Source organism: Drosophila elegans, unplaced genomic scaffold (assembly GCF_018152505.1).
Source record: "Drosophila elegans isolate 14027-0461.03 unplaced genomic scaffold, ASM1815250v1 contig_476, whole genome shotgun sequence".
Classification (NCBI taxonomy): domain Eukaryota; kingdom Metazoa; phylum Arthropoda; class Insecta; order Diptera; family Drosophilidae; genus Drosophila; species Drosophila elegans.
This window is the reverse complement of record NW_024545863.1, coordinates 19,809,572-19,828,512: the sequence shown is the minus strand read 5'-3', so window position 1 is coordinate 19,828,512 and position 18,941 is coordinate 19,809,572. Positions and strand designations below refer to the sequence as shown.

Here is an 18,941-nt window from a genome sequence, read left to right as displayed (position 1 = left end):
TGCTTATCAATATGCTTCAGTATTTATTTAAGTATTTCTCACTTTGCTTTAGTAGTTTTCCTTTTGAGTAAACTTAGTTGAGAGATTTTCAATTTATACAGAATACAGAAACTATGCTGAAGGGAAGGGGTGTCAACTTAGGGTCAGAGGTGAATACATCGGGGTTTATTGATCTAAGCATATACAGAGACATATACAGATATACACAAAAACATTTACAGCTAACGATTTAATCTGGGGACTCTTGGCTACATATGCAATGACAAACGCACACACATTTAACTAGTTACTGATATTGTTTTAATGCATAGTTTATTTATCCATTCTAGGCGTATTAGACAGCAACAATGAACAATATTTTTTTGCCACTACGGATTTGCTTGACTTATGCTGTTTGAGATTCAATAATTTACAAGTTAATTTGTCTCTATGCGGATTATGTAGTTCATGTTTAGACTATTAAATGCTTTCAGCATAATTGTTGAAATGTGGCTAATGATCCACCGACCACTTCGATTCGCTATTTATTCATGCATCTGCGCAATTACAATAATTTAAATTAATTTAATTTAATTTTCTACACTTAAAGCTAGACAAACGTTTAAGTTTCACTTAGCGCTTTCAAGGGTTTCTTAGTAAATTCGAAAGTGGGAGAGCAAGAGGTACAAAAGAGCCTTACATACAGTAACAGTGTTTTGTGTTGTCGATACATGACTTTGCCATTTGGCTTACGACTAAAAACTTGGTAGTTTCTGTTTCCGCTTCCGCTTCATCATCTTGTTGCTTATATGGTAATACAATATATATATTCTCGGGGTACTTACTCGTACCCCTTTTCTGATATTTATTTACATAATTTGATTTCAAGATTACTCGTCCTTAAACACTAAAGGGTAGAGTTTACACAACGCAATCACCTTAAGGTACAAAATAGTAAAGCATATATGTAGTAGGTACAGAATTCCCATGGCTGAGTGTGTATGCGTGTCCATGTGTCTGAGTGTGCGTGATATGTGGCTGATGTTGGGGCGAATAGCCCTCGACGTTAAGCAATTAATAATTCAAAACTTTTCTGATATGTTCGAGGGACGCTAAACTGTGGTTCACCCACCACAGAGGCGTTGGTGGTTCGTCGGTTTGTGCCTGCCCATGGACAATTTCCACAAGCAAGCACTGCCGGGCCTGTTATAAAACTGCAGTTTTGCCCAACTTTTGAAGCGAAAATGCAGCTCAGCCGTGGTCCCTGAGGGCGGGATTTGGCCACTAATGCACCGGCATTGCCTCCCGACCAACTCGACGCAGCTCAGGGCGGCTCAAACCGGCTCAGTTGAGAGAATGTGAAAACTTTTGTGTCAATTGTATGGCCATTAAACTAGCTTCAGCAAACTCGCCACTCAACAAAAATAACAACTGTTTAATTAGAGTTTTAAGAAATGCAGACAGCTTCCTCTTGTATGTTTATTCCTAAGAACTGTTGTTTTTCAAAAATTAAATTTAAAGCTTAGCAAGTAGACAACATTCCATAAATCTTTCATAAATCTCACCAAAAAAATTATTATGCTTTGATCGATTTGAGAACTTAAAGGTAAAAAGTAGCAGTTTAATAATGATCAATGGTTGAAGATGAGTCACTTAATTAACTTTAGAACATTTTTTATTTAATGGAGTTCTTTTGTTTTTGCTTGTCAATATGTTTGTTTTATATTAAAAGAATAAAATGTATCTTCACTTTTAGTTGTGTTTCCTTTTTAAATGTTTGGTCTAAAAAATGACTACAAAATTGGTTACAGTTTTTGTTTTCTCATGAAGCTGGCTACTCTATTACTCGACTGCAATTTTTTAGTGTGCTGATTTCCTATTCGAACATGTCAAGACTTGACATTTGACAATTTCATGTTATCTATGCAGTGCCAGAGGCAAAGTTTTATTTCCATCAAAAAATTGTTGCTACCAGTCAATGCAGTATTCTTTGTGGGTGGGAATTTTCGCAGGACTCTCTATAGTTTCGGCACTTAATGCTGCTAAGCCAGCTGTCAGTTGCACTAGAAGCGGAGGACCCAGTGACTGCAATTCACTTTGCTGACCCGGAAGAAAAGGGCAAAGAGGCAGGTGGAGGATTCAAAGTATGGTAAAAGGGTCGATTAGATAATTTGTTGATGCCACTCTTGGCTAGGACACTTATCGTCATTGCAATTTTTCGAATGCCTCACTGGTCTGTAAAGTCAAGAAGTTGAAACGTTTGAATTTAAATCATGAGTCCAGTTATGAAATAACACTTGATAGTACATTTGCGGTCACTTAAATACTAAGCACAAAGATTTATCTTTGATTTTCGCAGTTTATTCATGCGAGCAACTGAATAGCTACCAGTTTTTCCTATAAAAAAAAATGTAGGTACTACGCCTGAATTTATTTAAGCATGCAAACAAAAGTGTTGAAATGGCTGCAAGTAAACACGGATGAATGGTTGGATGGATGGTTGGTTGGATGGATGGATGGTTGGATGGCCTGATGGATGGGCGGGTTGGCAGCTGGTAGGCGTGTCGGTCTCAAAATCGCAGCATTTTTCACGGCAATCACTCCGTAGCATTGTTTGCACTGCTCCGCTTTTTATTTTCGCTGCAACAACAGAATCAGCGGAAAAACAATAAAAAAAATCCGGGAAAAATTCGAAAAAAGAACAGGACGGCAGAAATATTAAGCAAACAAAAGGCGAACGCTAAAGAGGGTGGGAAGAAAAGCCTTTCAGCTTTTCACTTTTTATTGCGTGCCGTCGTAAAATGAGAAGTAGTGCGAAATATTTGTGCAAAATCTATGTCAGCAGTTCGCCGCTGACGCTGCTCGTAAAAAGTGCGGAGCCTCGTAATTTTTATGCCCGGAAAAATGCTCGAATTACAGTCGAGTGCTTCGTTTTCCCGAAAAAGTCCACAAAAACTTCGCTTACACTTTTGGCCACTTCACTGTTGCACCGAATTGATATAATTAGGCAACTGAATTGAAAGGGACACGGTCCAATGAAAGCTTCAAAGCAAACTTTTCGTTAATAATAATTGATTCAGGGACAGCCGCTGGGCTCAGTTTCAATTCATTTTGTTCTTGGAAAGCTCATCATTTGGGGGAAATTATTTTATGATTCTTTTGTTATAGTAAAAACTATAAGTTGATTTATTTGTTGGCCAATAATAAAAAATTTATATATTCTGTTTTGTTCATTTGTAATAAAAATACGAAAAAGCTAAGCGAAGTTATTTGATGGCTTAATAAAATAAACTTTGTAATACCTTAAATTAAGAACGTGCTTTTACCCCCAAACTGTACACCCAGAATTGACTTGTTGAAAAAACTAAAGAAAATTGTGTACCTGACCTCTGAGCCCAGGGATGAACAAGTGGTATCTCAACATCATTACTGAAAATAAATGAACTCTGATATAGTTGAACTGCAACAAGCTGCCATCAAGTAAACATTTCCCATTGACTGCGGTCGGCCTGATTAATGAGCGGTGCTTTCGCTGGCAAACAGCCCCAAGAAAAGTCAAAGAAACGGCTTGATTTATATCGGGCGGAGCCGTAGTCTGATGGCCACTCCACTGACCAACAGCAGGAGGCCAACATCCGCCGGAGCTCCGCCAATTTGTCGGACAAGAGTCAAGCGGACTTTGCGCCTAAGCCCGAGCTATTGAAAGCGAAAACGAAAGTCAACGTTAAATGCTTTAAAAATCTTGGCAGCTTAATGGCCAATTAGTGAAACAAAAGGACATTTGCCGGGAACGGGAGACTGATGGGTGTAGGAGCCCAGAGGCCTAGATTTCAATAAAGTTGATTCCCTGAGAGTCCTTCGACTAATGGAGAAGAATGGGCGCTGCTCCAGAGCCGCATAAATTACAATTAAGTGTAATTAATCATTGCTGAGTGGCCCGGCGGCATCGACATCATCGTCGGAGTATCCGGGCCAATTGGGGAGTCAACAGCCAGATGCGGACTTGCCGCCATTTGTTTGCTCGTGTCTTTTCCTCACTTCCTCACTGGGCCAGAGAATTCCTAGAGCAGGACACTCGAGTGATTGGTTAGCCGCACGGCCACTTAGTAGCATTGGGAAAAGGAGCAGCTGCAACACCAGCGGCAAAGGAAACAGCAAGGACAACAGGCAACAGGAGCCTTAATCCCCAGTTCAGGTGACTTACACTTAACACCTAGGTGATCCTAGGAAACATTCCAAGAAATCGAAGGGTTTAATCGAAGGTAAGTAATTATTTTCTCTATATTTTGACTCCCATTAAAATGAATTAAATTAATAACTAAAAAACGTTGATTGAATTAAAATTAAAAGTTACACTTTTCATTGCAATATTTAATTTTTCCTTCTGGTTAATTATATTCTGAATTATGTAGCTTGTCATTTAATATTTGCTAAACAGAAATACCATTTCTTAGCCCATGATTTATTTGCAAATAAACATTTTGTAGCCGACAAATTTGCTCTGCCTATGATATATGATTTTATTTTATCTTTTTAATTGCTTGAATAAACATCTTAATAAATAAAGTGAACAGTTTTCCAAACCGTTTGCAAACTTTTTTACATCGTTTTTACAAATGCTCGAACAAAAGTTTTTCAATTTAAAAGCATTTAGTTTTGCAAATCACTAATGCATAAAGCAAACTAATTGCTAGAGATCGCCGTGCAAAACGGTAAACTAATTTGTTCGGCAAATAGCGGATTAGAGATTTAATTTTTCAAAATGAAATGCCTTGTTGCTTTTGGATTGTTTTTCGTTAACAATGTTTTAAGGAGCTTAAAAAGCATATTTAATAAAATATACGAAAATGTATGTACTGCGTGGTATTCAAATCCTGATTGTAAAATATTGAAATTGTTTATTTTGTTTAAAGACTGAAGTAGATTGAAATAAGATTGTTGAGAAAAATTGTATAAAGCTGAAGCTAAAAGTTAATTTGCCCACAAACCTTAATTGTCCTGCTGTTATTTACGGCCACTAGGCTGCCGGAGGGTCAAATTAAAAATTGAGATTTTGCCAAATCGGGAGGGGGGGGCAAACAGTTTAATAAATAATATTATGTGTTAGTGGGTTAGCTTACCAGGCATAGAAGAGAGTTCACCGCAAACTATTTTTGTCCGGACTCTCGGGCGCTGGAGTGTTAAGGAGACTGGGCTAAGAGGAAGTGGCCCATGTCTGCCTCTCTGGGCGACGTCGCATGTCCTGCACGTCCTGCACTAGTTGGCCAAGGCAAAAGGCAAATCAATGAATGGAATGAAAGAGGATGAAAGGCGGGCGGGAGGGAAAGGAGGGAGGAAAAGCGGTGGGAAAAGCGGGCGCAGAGAGCGAGTGTGCTCCATCAACGGCTCGTTCAGTTGGAAAAGTTATTGCGCCAGAAGTAATTCTATAAAGAAAGCTGTCAGCCTCTCTTTCGCTCTCCCTATCCGCCCTATCCTCTGTCTCCTTCCGGCCGCCCTGACCTGGGAATTTGCCTATTCAATGTGAGTATTTCAGTTTTCAGCTGCTAAACGGAACTTGGGCTATTTCAGGTCTTCGAAATATCCTTTCGCATGTGCGGGGTCTCTCGCTCGGTATATATATATCGCTATATATCGGGAATCGATTTTCGGGCATCCAGCGGCTATTTGCGGTCTCGGCCAGCGAGTTGAGAGCCATTAACGAGTTCGATGAGTGGGGTATATTCGATTACCAGCATCGAAAAGGGTTTCCCGGGAAGAAGAATTGTTTTTTGGGCAAGTTGAATTTTTTAAAAATAAGCTTAATTTGATTAGTTGGGTTCATTCGGTCACAGGCAGCGAAAGAGAAGGCTGTGTTGAAAGGAGGAAAGAGATAGATAGAGAGAGAGAGAGAGAGAGAGAGAGAGAGAGGGAAAACCCCGAGACAAAGGACACTTCTCAGTGGGCCAGAAGCAGAGAGATGTTCCTAAAATTGATTTTACGTTCAACAGTTTTATTTGCCAACATAATTTAATAATAAACTTTGGCACTTTTAGCCCCGGCCGAAGGGCGGAGATTGCGGGGTGGACCAACCGAAGGGCTCTGGGTGGCTCAGTGAAGCTTGAAATTTATGTTCACGCCTGCATTGTTGCCTCGCAGCTCTAGCAGGACACTCTCCCTGATCCTGATTCCCCTCGGGCGGCAGCTGTCAGGAGCACGGCACATGGCCAACCGCTGGACAGAGGTTGGGTCTGCTTCGGTCTTGGCTCTGTTTTTAGTTTCAGCACAGTCTGATTTCGACTTTAATTGAAAAACCATGCAGCATCGGTGGGGAAAACAATATTTTATCAAATAAATTTCGATTGAAGTGCCCGTTGTGTTATTGTTTAATTTGCGGCCAGCTCTCGTCCAGCCAGTTGCCGCCTTTACACAAATATTTGTCAATTAATTAAATTTCAAAAGAGAGGGTGGTTTTTGGGGAGAATAATCAAATAAATCATTTGCGTCTCTTAAACACCTCGTTGTGCTGTAATCAAATAGTATTCATATTTTGTTCAGTATTTTCATGCTGAGTATTTAATTAGATTTTCTCACTCAAAATGGTTGGCTTGTTACTTTTATGACTGATTACAATTAATTTGGCGGAATGCAGAGCTAATTGCTTTGTGCGAAATTAAGTGCTTAAATTGAAAAGTTATTTCTCTTAACCTGTGTCAGGTATTTTTAGACGAAAGAATTTCGCAATATAATAAAATTCTCTGTGTTTTTTGAGAAGCTGAATTAAACTCTAATTATTTTTGTATTCTTAGAAGTATTTTCAAATTAATTCAAGCAATTAAAAATACAAATGAAATGATAAACTATGTAGATATACTGCATAAAGACCAGATAAACGAGCTATACAACAACATTAAAAATATTTACTTAGTTGTTTAAAAAATTGATTTCGAATATTATAAACATTTCAATCGCTTTAAGGACTGGTACTATTTGCTTTGTCTAAGCCCATCTAAGCCAAGTGTGAAATTCATTGAGTTTCCCAGACCAATTAACACTGTTGGCTCAACATCCTTGTCTTATTTTTCACCTGTTCTTCGTCAGCTAGGAAGGCGGCGTTCTTAAAGCTCGATCAATATGCGGGTTGTCAGGCAGCCTTTGCAGCCCACGGGGGAAATTCGGGTAGAAGGCCCAACCAGCCGACCGCCAATGATGCCGGCGATAGAGAAGTAATTCAATTTGGGTTTAAAATTGCAAACTGCAGAGAGCGGGGACAGTGGGCGGTGGGCGTGGCATGTCAAGGCGACAGGACCTTGATAAAAAGGTGCACGTTGTAGGCTGGCGTCTGTAACAGTCCGCCTGCGGACACAGAGGCTACCTTCTTAATTAAAATGCATCGCATGTAAGGGTCGGGATATAAAATCGATTGAGTGCAGCTTAAATCGCTTGATACTCGTCGGCAGGGAGCAGGCGAAAAGGGATAAGGTTAAGCAGCGGCAGCGGCTTCCTGGTGGAATTAAATAACTGTCATTGTAAGTGGCAAATGGAAATGCTCCCAATTCACTCGATACTCCCGGACAGCCATCATTTATTCAGAAACTTTTGCCTTCGAATTGAATTTGCCTTCCGATTAAATTACCGCAACTGGCATAAAGCCTGGAGCCAAGTGCATTACGAAATGATTTCGAGGCTGCAGCAGCAAACAACTCTTTTGCATTTGGGGCACATAATTTTAATTGCATGCTGCGGCAGGTGGAGCCGCGAAGGGAGGGAAGTCTATCTAAACTTTGCCTGCATTTGTTATTGTTGCAGGGCTTGAAAAACTTTTTCCGTGCCCAAAGTTTTCCTCCCCTTCTTTTTGCGCCCTCGACGACAAAAGGACGCTCGGAAGGGAGCGAAACTTTCTGCGGGCGGCGGCAAGAAGTTGAAAATCAAATGAAAGTTACTGGCCAACGACTTAGAGGCAGCTTAAAGCACTTTAAGTTGCCAAATGTCAAAGATCGCGTATACGCAGTGCTGCTGGAGTTTAAATGTCAAGTCCAATGCAACCACATGCGCATCGAACTAGGCTCTTGGCCAAAACGGCCTGGAAGGTCAAGTGGGAGAACAAGAATTCCTCTGCGAGTAAGAAATTTAAAAATGTATTAAACTAAATATCAACTTTGGTTATTTCACTTTTAGGTAATTATGAAATTAATTAGATGAAAATGGGAATTTAAATAAAATAAAGCAAGTGTCGAACAAATTTCGCATAAAAATGTGCGACCACAAACGTATATGTGCTAAATTCTTTGCATTTATCGAAATGTTTTCGCTAATTTGCTTATGCGAAAAATGCCATGGAGAAAGTAAAAAAAAAGAAATTGTGATTAAAATTGTGTTTTTATGATCCATTTGGACGTGACTGGGCCGCTAGAGGTATTAAATGAAGGCCCCCCCGGTCCTAACGTATAAATTAGCACGCCAGGCAACGTTGGTAATAAAACGTTTTCGCGGGCATACGTTAAGTATACGCAATGTGGAGCAGGAATGCGAGCTCAGCCTAGAAGTAGGCTACAAAATGACACGCGCCAGGAAAAGATTTGGTTGGGATAGCTGCGAAAAAAGGGGGCAAAAGGGAAAAAATAATAAGGAAGACTGCGGGAATTTGTGAAAAGTCGTAAAGCAAAATAAACACTGGCAGGCGTAAAAGATATAAAAATGCCAAAATATAACCAAAGTTAAGCCAAGCAAAGAGCATAAGGTAGCTGCGAAAACTTTGGCGGCCAACTGTTGATAGTTGTCAGTGCTTAGAAGGCGTGGCCGTGTCAAAGCCAAAAAAAAAATATGAGAAACGATGCCAGCGAAGCAGCAAAATTCGCTTTAGCCGTCTATCCAGCCATTCAGCCAACCATCTATCCATCCATCAATCAATCAATCCATCAGAGAGTGAGCGGGCCTAAACCAGTCAACGTCAAAGGCCCTGTTTTAATGGGAACCCACTGCTTTGGAATCGCTTTGGCAGTCGACATGCAATTTATGCGAAATGTTGACATTCATCGTTTGACTTTTTCGGCTCCAGATTGAAGTTTAACACTCGGCAAACGGAGAAATCCAAACAGATTTTAAAGTTGGCTTAAAGGATTGCCAATTGAATATATATGACACCCATTATGTATACATGGGATTAGCCAGATGGCTGCCTAAAGGATTGCAGACAAGTTATGTGCCAAGGGCAGGCAGACGACATGAAATATTGAAGAGGGCTGGAAGTTTTACAAGAATAAGTAAACATACATTTGTGGCCATTGAATTTGATATAAATATTTGCTTCATTCTCATTTAAGTTCTTTTCAAATTGAGCGCTTTCATTTAAGAAATTTTTTCCGGCTGTTTACACAAAAATGTAATTGATTGTAGCTGTTATTGACATGAACTTGTGATTTTTTCTCTGTATGCCTTTTTTTTCGTTTGACTCAATTGCAAAAGCAATTACGGGAAATCTGTTTATTTAAGCAGCAAATAGTCAACAAAAAAGTTCAGACTTTCAAGTGAATGGGGTAATTTCTCCCTACTAGTGTAGTAAGTTTTTTGTGGGGCGATTATGCTAATGAAAGGACATGTTCAGCTTGGCTTGGCTTACTGGATACCTCTCTCTTCGCAGAATCTTGTCGCAGACAGGAGCACTTTTTCATTCTGGTCACGTAGGCTTCTAACATGAATCTGGCTAATACAATTAGAAGCAGACAGCCAGAGGCCGCAAAATCCAACAGAAAGGCATGCCAACAATCGACTTTCAGGCTGTCAAATGTTCCAATTAAAACTCGCGAAAACCAAAACCCTGAAAAAACCCTTGGCCTTTGAAAATTGCAGGCTAGAAAAGGATTTTCATGACTGGGGGACAAAAGGAACCTCCCTGGTTCCATCAGCAATAGTCACAATCACAAAATTGCTTCCAGCAAATCAAAGATGAATAAAGGGGAGAAAGTCGGAGAACGCAGGAGAAAGTCGGAGAATTTCGGAGGAGAAAGAAAGAAGAGGAGTAGCGAAGTGGTACAAACAGGAAGTTCTGTAACGAGAAAGCATAACAAGAGCAAGCTCCGGGCATTATCTTAATTATGCAAAGCCGAAAAGAAAGAGTTATGGTAAAAGTCTTAACCCATGGTTGACAAAGTCTGAGTGTTTGGAGAATTTTGGCTGCTTAAAACAAGTGCCAGTGTCAATAATTTTCCTCGCATTGTTAGCTTATTTAAAGGATTATTTATTATTTACCGAAATGGTTTATATTCTCTTTGCGACCACTTTTCTTTAAAAATTCGTTTGTGGCTGTTCAAGTTAGCTGTTGATTTATTTGTATCAATATTGAATAAAGGCAAATTTGGAACTTAACGGGTTAAGGCTTATGGCCACGCCACGCACATTTATCATGGGCTAGCCATTTTTTCGAGGTTTAAGTTTGGACACGACAAATTCCAAAGTCAAAGTCAATGGCTGTGCCCCAAATAAACCCAAATGGAATGTGGGAATTCGGCCAGGTTTTTGGTATGTGGAAAGTGGGTGAATAGGGGGCTTGGAGGTTTGAGGGCAAGACCATTCCTTGTGTGCCATAAAGCACTCAATCCCCAAATTTCAAGCCTTTACTCAACCAAGAACTTGCGACACGTGCGAAATCGTTAGTGGAGTTGAAGTTGAGTTGAATTGATTGCGTGCCAGTTGTGGCAATGACGATTGCCAGTGGGCGTTGGGCGGTACAGAGGGCGTGGCCCACGATAACAAATGCCGTTTCGCTTTTGTTCCGAATATCGTAATTAAAATGACGAAAGCAGCGCCAAAGTTTTAATAAACTGCCAAAATAAATACAAAAAGGAGAGCGCGCGAAAGGGAATCGAATAAACAAAGACTGAAAAGGTTATAAGCGGATTGCCTTGTATAGGAAGGGGAAAAACTGGGGCAGCGAGCATAAGTACTTTGTATTAATAACAGAACCGAGAAAGACTGGGGCAAGAGTTGTGGCATCCGCAAATAACAGGAATTGAAACTCGAGTGCCGAAGGGGGCAAACAGCTCAGAAGCTTTGTCACACAGAGAAAAACCAACTTTATTTAAATTTCTTCCACAAACCATGGCTTAGCTTTGCAGAAAAATAAAAAATCATATTTAGCATATCCATATGATTTAAATTTCGGAGAGTGGATTTTAATATGCTGTTGTTAGTAAGTGCAAAAAAACCAAATAATAAATATTAAACAAATAATTTAAATATTTATTTTAATACCAGAAAACGGAAGTATTTAAAAAGTCAACAATAGAATACTAAATAATTCCCCAGGTTATGTACACTGAGATAAGCCATTTAACATTCTTTTTCTCTGATGAATTGTTTAATTTATAATCTTGATTTTTATGCCTTCGTCAGACCTAATAAATTTAATATTTATCGCCGTGCTGGCATAATTTTTCATCGTGGCGTGAAGAGCAAACTGTTTACATTTGTTTTCCCTACTGACTCAGATCCGGGAACTGGGGCACAAGACAAGACACTCGAAGGGGCAAACGAAAACGATGCCAGGGGGTTTATTATGCCGCAGGCTGATAGCTGTGTTTTCGCAGGTGCGGCTCATAAAATCACGCGGTAATCAGAGTGCCCAAATGGATTCTCGGGTTAACCTTTCGACTGGGTGGCATTGTTTTTGTTAGCCGGTGTCAATCACAGTTGGCTTAATTAACATTATGGAACAGATTTCAACGCATAAATTCAAATCAGTCTGAAAAGTTTGGTCGTAAAAACTCGCTATCATCGTGGCACTCCAACTAAACATGATATGAATATATAGCGAATGGGGGTTGGTGAGTTTTACAGCTTTTGTGCTGTGCCCGTAATAATAACAACAATAATCATTTTGCATGATTTACGAGTGCAGCTGGCAGCCCTGTTCGTTCAATGACCATAAATTCTCATCAATAAATCAAATGTAGAGCTGCTCCAATATGGGGGCGCCGCGATGTATGCAACGTTTTCTTTTTTTCAGGACTCGAGTGGTTTGTTTGTGTGCGTAAATGTTTGTTCGTGTGGATGGGTGAGTGAGAAGTGTGGCAAGTGACATGTGTCACTCCATAATCATCGCATTTGCATGGAGCCAAACCGCCATGAATATCCAAACAGAAACTTAACTAGAACCTCTTAGGTGCCGGGTTGAAGATCTTAGACCTAATCACGTTTTGGGTTGGATTTGGTTTGGTTATCTCTTATGTTTTTGGATTTACAGCTAGATACTAGTGCGATTAAGTATACGCAAAGTTGATTGCTTAGTCTCTGGGACGCACTGATAATACTTACAGGTTTCCACATCCACTGGATCAGGGCAGAGGGTTGGGATGATTGCTTGCACTTGAAGCTTTGAGACATTGAGTCGGTCGTAGGAACCCAGTTGGCGGTCTAGAGCAGCTCCGTCTCCATCTGCGCGGCCTCCACGGTCTCCACAATGGTGGCCGTGGCCGCCGTGACCGAATCTCATGGAACATACCGCGTGGTCAGCGCCCCATCGTCATCGTCGTCCACGCGCAGACCGCCGCATCCGCATGGCATCCAGGTGGTGGAGAGATTCAGACAGCCTTTTGGTCAAATGGCAGACACCTGCTCCAGCTCGGCACTGGAGCGGCCGGAGTTCATCACCACCACGTTCTTGGCGGCATAGTCCGTGATGAAGCGGTCGCTGTTCCGCGGATGGATGTTGCCCACGTCCTGGGCGCAGCACCAGGGATTGCGCATGGTCAGGATACGCTTGAAAGCGTCGCGGAACTCCTTGTTGAAGATCGAGTAGATGATCGGGTTGAAGGCTGAGTTCGAGTAGCCCAGCCAGGTGAGGATCTTGAAGGTCTGTCCGCCGATGCAGGTCTTGCAGAAGGCGGCCGTGATGTTGACGCAGAAGAAGGGCACCCAGCAGATGAGGAAGACGCCCATGATCACGCCCACCGTGACGGCCGCCTTGTGATCGGACACGTGATAGGGCGAGCTGTGGGTGTGCAGGTTGCGCACCTTGAACTTCTTGGGCTGGTTCTTTGGCCGGCGGATGCTCTTGTAACGCTGCTTCTCGGCCACCTCGCCGGGTCGAGTCACTGCCTTGATGGACTTCACGTGCTTCTGGGCGTAGCAGTATAATCTGGTTAATAAATGGAGCAAAAATCTTTGTATTAAGAATTATAAAAAATGTTAAAAGGGTTATTTGCTTAATTAAAATGTCCATTAAATTTGTTTAATTATGTTGATGTGTTAGTTTCTATTTATGTATAAAACACCCTGGAGCTTATATTTTTATCACCTTCTCATTTGTTTATAAAACATATACCAAAAAATTTCTAGCATTTCCAAGACTTAAGATTTTTATTTTTTTATAAAATCAAGTAAAATTTAAATTAAATTAAGTTTTGGTTACAAATTTAGTTTGGAATGTTTATATCAAAATTTTGAGCATTAATAGCTTAGGTAAACAGCTTAAAACACAGCCAAGAAATATTGGCTACAACAGGCTTGTAAAACGAAATTAAACGATTCATAATGACAGTTTAACATTACAATTTAATGACTTTTGTTGCCTGTTGTGTCAGCATGACATTATCAATTATTCGTAGCCTTATGACTGGTCCTGATTGTTGCTCGACACAAATTCAGCTTACTTTGCCACTGAATACGCGCTGTATAGTTACTGGTTATGGTTTGTAATTGATATGATAATTATTCACTTGGGCTCCTTGGCATGTCAATTAAGTGGAGGCCGACAACAATGTCTCTGTCCACATCAATAACCAAAGGAAACACGTTGCGTATACGCTATGTCTGACTATCATAACCAATCTTCCACTTGAGTCGTCCCTAAGCTGTGCCACTCCCCTCCCGCCCCTTTCATCTTCCATCTTACAACAAATAATCGAGCATATGTGTCTCTCTGTGGGAGTGTTTACTCGTTGGCTAGTGGCCATATGAAAAGGATAACAGGGCCGGATCAGGCCAGGCACAAATTATGACGATAAAAGTATATTTATTCTGCAATTTAACCGAAATTTGATAGAAAATTCCAATGCCAGCCAACATGGGATCCATTTGACGAGAGGACTAAGGACAGGGGAGGCGAATGACTGCAAATCTCGTTAAGCCAAAATGGCAACGTGCCGCTGGCCGAACAGTTGATGAGCAACTATCGCTGTCCTGCTGCGGGGTTGTCAGCCGGGGTGTGAGTATGTCCTTGCCTAGTCCTTTTGCACACGCCCCAGTCTTTTGCCAGCTCCTGGGGATTACTTAGATGGACACTAATGCGTGCGCTTATTTGTTCAACCCAAAACCCCTTGCCCGCATTCATTTTGCCTCATTTCTCTCGTGCCTGGAGGCCATCAGGGGGCTCAAGTCCTTGCGGCATTTTTCTGATATATTCAGCAATGCGATAGCAGCAAACTTTGCCAGTTTTTACAACATTTTATTATTTACTTTTTACTACTTTTGCCTCGACTTCCCCTTTGTTTTGCTTACTGCCTTTACTTTGTATGCCCTTGCAGAGGGTATTCCAAAACGAGCTTGTGTTGGTAAAAATTATCCTAATCTTTATACTTGAATTTTATATTCTTTAGGTCTTCATTTTATAATTAAATAAATAATCGGTTTAAATAAATTGTTTAAGCATTCTATTTTACTCTTTTACAAGTTACTTGTCATACTGTTGATATAAAAACATTTTGTTAAGTTTAAAGGAATTTGCTGAATAAAAAACTTCAAGTCTGTCACAACTAGTTGTAACTTTTGTAATTAAATATGTTATTTAATTTCTAAAGTTTGTTGTGTTAAATAATACATGCCCATGTTATGTAAATTTCCACTGCCGAAAGGGTATAACAACGGAGCTACATCTAGAAGAGATTGCATTTATGCCTCCAGTATTTTTTTAAGCTCATAAAAATATTTGAGTTCTCGTATTGCCTTTATTTGGAGAGATTTTGGCAAAACTTTCTCTCTGCCTGTAAAAGTTTTGTTGCCTTGTGGTTTTGTGTGAGACCCTGGGCCATTTGTATCTACATAATTGCAGCCAAAGGCGGCTGAAAATATCTTACTTTATGCATTTCATGTTTTATGCACGTTCAACTTTTGTTCCAATCTGCACGAAAGAGCCCATTTCAGGCTGGCTCGTTTGACTTACCGACAGTAGATGCCAATCATGACCACACAGGGGAAGTAGAAACTGATACAGCTGGACACGACGGCGTAGGTGGGCGTGAGGTCCAGGGCGCATGTGGGGTACTTTTTGCCATTGTCCTCGAAAATCAGCGGCTGGTCGGGGCGATGGATGCCCAGCGAGATGGGCACAAACGAGACGAACGCGGCCAGCAGCCAAATGGCCGCGATGGTGATGACAGCCACGCGTCGTGTCACCCAGCGGCCATATCTGCAAAAGAGGAGCGGCGGAGAGGTCAAAGGTTTGCATCAATTTGCGACAAAGGATGCGGAAATACACGAGCCATGCCTGCATCCCTGTCTTCTCCCTCCTCCCCCGTTTTCAATCTGATCCTGCTGCTCCTGGCGTTCCTCTTTTCGTCCTTTTGCCCTTGTGGTAACCAGCATTGGGTAAACACACAGCGACACTCACACTCAGCAAAAGTTTCGCTTAAAGTTTTGGGTTTTAAAGTTCGTGTTTAATTAAGCTGAAAGTTTTTCTACTAAGCCCCGTTACATAAATTTACATCCAACAAAGTTGTTTGCAAAAATTAAATCGTTGACTGACAGAAACCCTTTTTTCAGAAAAAAAAGAAAGAAAATAATAACAGCAACAAGAATTTTACATTTGTTATTTTGGATCGAAAAATAATGATGATGTTTTTTTTGTGTGTACAACAGCTGGATCAACACGTGGGCGGAGCGGAATCAGGGGCGCGGCCAACACGAACATGGACCATGTCCTGATGTCCAGATTGTGGCTTTGCATGTCCCTGGCAGTCCCTCAGCGCCCAGCAGCCATTAGACAACATCATTTTCGGGTGTACGCGACAAGTGTTGGGCCGTCCCCAAAAGTGGGATTCCCAGACACGGGCTCGGGGATCAGGGATTCCGGATCAGGTGTTTGGCTCCATCCGCATGTCATTAATTACTTGCCCTGGCCGGGCGACAAATCGCTCTGAGCCCAAAGACAAACCGCACACGCATTGCGGGGAATGGCATATGCAAATCATGCTCGAAGGCCTCCCCTTTTCAAGCACTTCGATTTCTCTTTTACAGCAGGAAATGAGCATTCTGCAGCGAACGCAAAAACCAAAACCCAAAACCAAGGCCGAAACTCGCAAGGCAAGCGTGTGGGAGGGTGGTATACGAATTTGGTGCCATATGCCTCATCGTTTTGGCTTGTGCAGGAAATCAAACAGAATAATTCGATTTCAATACAAAGACGCACTTATATACCACACTCACGCTCAAGGACGATGACTGAGCGGAAACGGAAGTTTATGTAATTGTATTCACATACAAATTCAATTTCGTTTTCGGCACGAAAATTGATTTCCATGCGACGAAAGCCCGCAGCTCGAGCCCACAGTGGTGGGAAAGGTACTAGTATTATTTACTATATTTACTAAGGCAAGGTACAAAGGCACAAAAAGAATTTTAAACTAGGATAAGTAGTTGTTTCTAAAAAATATGGCAAACACAAATAACAATTATAATAATAATTTAAGCGTAAGTTTAGAAAGGAACTTTTCTAAAGTAAAGTATAAAATAACAATACAAATGGAAAAATCCTAAGCCTTAAATACATATTTAAGTTAAACAAAATTAAGAAACCTAATTAATATATTTTTTGAAAAAAATTCAATTTAGGATTTCCATATCAAACACTTTGTATAGAAAAGTTTTCCAAACTGCCACCTGGGATATCCGTTTGAATCTAATATATTCTAGAGGTTTTTGCACCCGATCAACATCACTGCTTGTTAGCATCCCCATTGGCCCCTCTCCTGTTCCTTTTACCTGCACTAATTCGGTATCTTAGAGTGGCTGAGGTAGAGCTTTGATATATGCACATAAACCTGCAGCCATTAGGTGACACACGATTTGGCCCTCAGTTGCGGAGTGGAGGGCCAATCAGCCATCGATGGGCTAATTGAAATCGTGTGCGAGAGTGTTCCTCCAGGTCTGCCGTGTGGATGGATATGTGTTTGGGTGCCAGGAGCAGGCTGCTCCGACCAAAGGACATTTGCATTTAACGCTCGTACTGAAGCTGCCGGCTTGACTGGCTGCGTGGCATGCGGTGGCTTTTGTGTTTGTTCCACATGCACTCAAGAAATTACCGCAAGCCACGCACAACGATCCTTCCGCCCCAGGACTCCATCCTCCCTTCACCCCCTCCCCTGGCTTTTGTGCCGCTATTTGCATAGTTCGAGTCGCTCCTTTTCCTTCTTTTTTCAAGTCCTGCCACGTCAGCTTGGCCGCTTTTGTTTTGGCATGGGAAATTTGATGACTCTTTATGAGCGTTTTCGTAACTGTCATTGCTAGCACGTGCTCAGGGCACTGTGGGTCAAAAGGTTAAGAAAGTGGCAAGGAGAGTTGTGGACATTTCATCTTAATCTAAATGTGCAGATTAAAATATTTAATCTGAAATATTAATATCTTTTATGCAGGTGCCTGCAATGCGATTACATAAATTTTTTTAAGAAAGAAACGGAAATTAAGGATGCCTACGGAATATTATAAATATAAATTTGAAAAATACCTTTCCCGTACGTTTTGGAATAAGGAAAACTATTGCACTCCCTAATCATAATAGGGAATATAGGAAATGGAATAGAGATTTCAAGAACAGTTTTAATATAGACGGATTGTTGTTTTTTGATACACGTTTTTGTGCTTAAGATAATGCTCTGTGATTTATAAATTAGTTAAACTTTGGATAACATTTTGTGAAAGACCAATTCTTGGTTAAATTAGTTGCACAAAATTCATAAAGTATAAAATTACGAAAGTACGATTTTAAAATGAATTCTTACAATTCAATTGCTTTATTATCCAGGAGAAATGTATACCTCTGCTTGTATGTCATTGATTTATCAACCCACATCAATTTTCAATCTTGTTCAATAAAAACCCGGTAGGAGTCCTCAATGATCCCTTCAAACTTTAGGGTACAACCCCATAGTTCGTTGTAACATTTCCTCCACCACGGCCAAGACAGGTGGAAAAATACAATTATAAAAAGTTCCCAGGTGCGTCATTGTTGCTGGAACAGGTTTTGCGGTGTGCGTTTAAGTGTTGTGCCTTCGGTTGTTGGCCAAAACCCTTAAACCTCCCACAAAAAATTCATGTATGTTACCACACCCTTGTACACCCCACCCTTCACAAGATCCTTTTGCCTGCGGCAAACTTTCATTGTTCTTTCAGTTTTTATTGCAGTTTAAAATGAATTTCACATATGCGCCTGACAGTTACGATGATGACAGGCGCCAAAGTCAATGGCAGTTCCAACAAAAAGCGACAAGAAGACAAAAGGGAAAAAACGGGCGAAGCATCAACTTGTCACATAAAGAACGAAAATTTCTCATTTTCGTTATTTTTGCTTGGTGTGAAAGTTGGGCTCGCTTCATCTTCACTTTGTCTGCTACTAATTAAATTTGCACGCGCTTATTATCCAAATTGTTTTTGCCAATTTACCGGCTCGGAAAATCCAGGCGAGCGCAATTAAATTAAACGACTGCAATTATTCTAAAACGCTGAGAAAACACGCTGAATCAGCAATTCCGACTATCGGCCGAGGGACAGGTCCTAGATGAATGGTCTTAGATGGGGGGTGCTGGCTCTCGACTTCTAATGAGACGCCGGCCCGTGAACTTTGCCCCTTGTTCAGGGGTGAAAAAATTGCGCTACTGCCTCCACTTTGACATGCAAATAAATCAGATTTACATAAAGAGGGAGTCTGTAGTCAAAGACTGGTATGCTAGGCACATACCATGGATACCCGTAACCATTTCTCAGTCACAAAAAGCTGG

General features: G+C 40.9%; 1 protein-coding gene across 2 annotated transcripts in view; it reads right to left on the bottom strand.

The window, feature by feature from the left end:
* The window catches only part of LOC108139278 (dopamine receptor 1), a 37,800-nt gene continuing 18,859 nt past the window's right edge, over positions 1–18,941 (bottom strand). For both annotated transcript variants that reach the window (XM_017261974.2, XM_017261975.2), the window contains exons 5-6: positions 15,113–15,358; positions 1–13,090 (exon numbers count right to left, since the gene is read on the bottom strand). In XM_017261974.2, the coding sequence (XP_017117463.1) occupies positions 12,550–13,090; positions 15,113–15,358 (787 nt within the window). In that variant the 3' untranslated portion in view covers positions 1–12,549. The remainder of the gene's footprint in view (positions 13,091–15,112; positions 15,359–18,941) is intronic.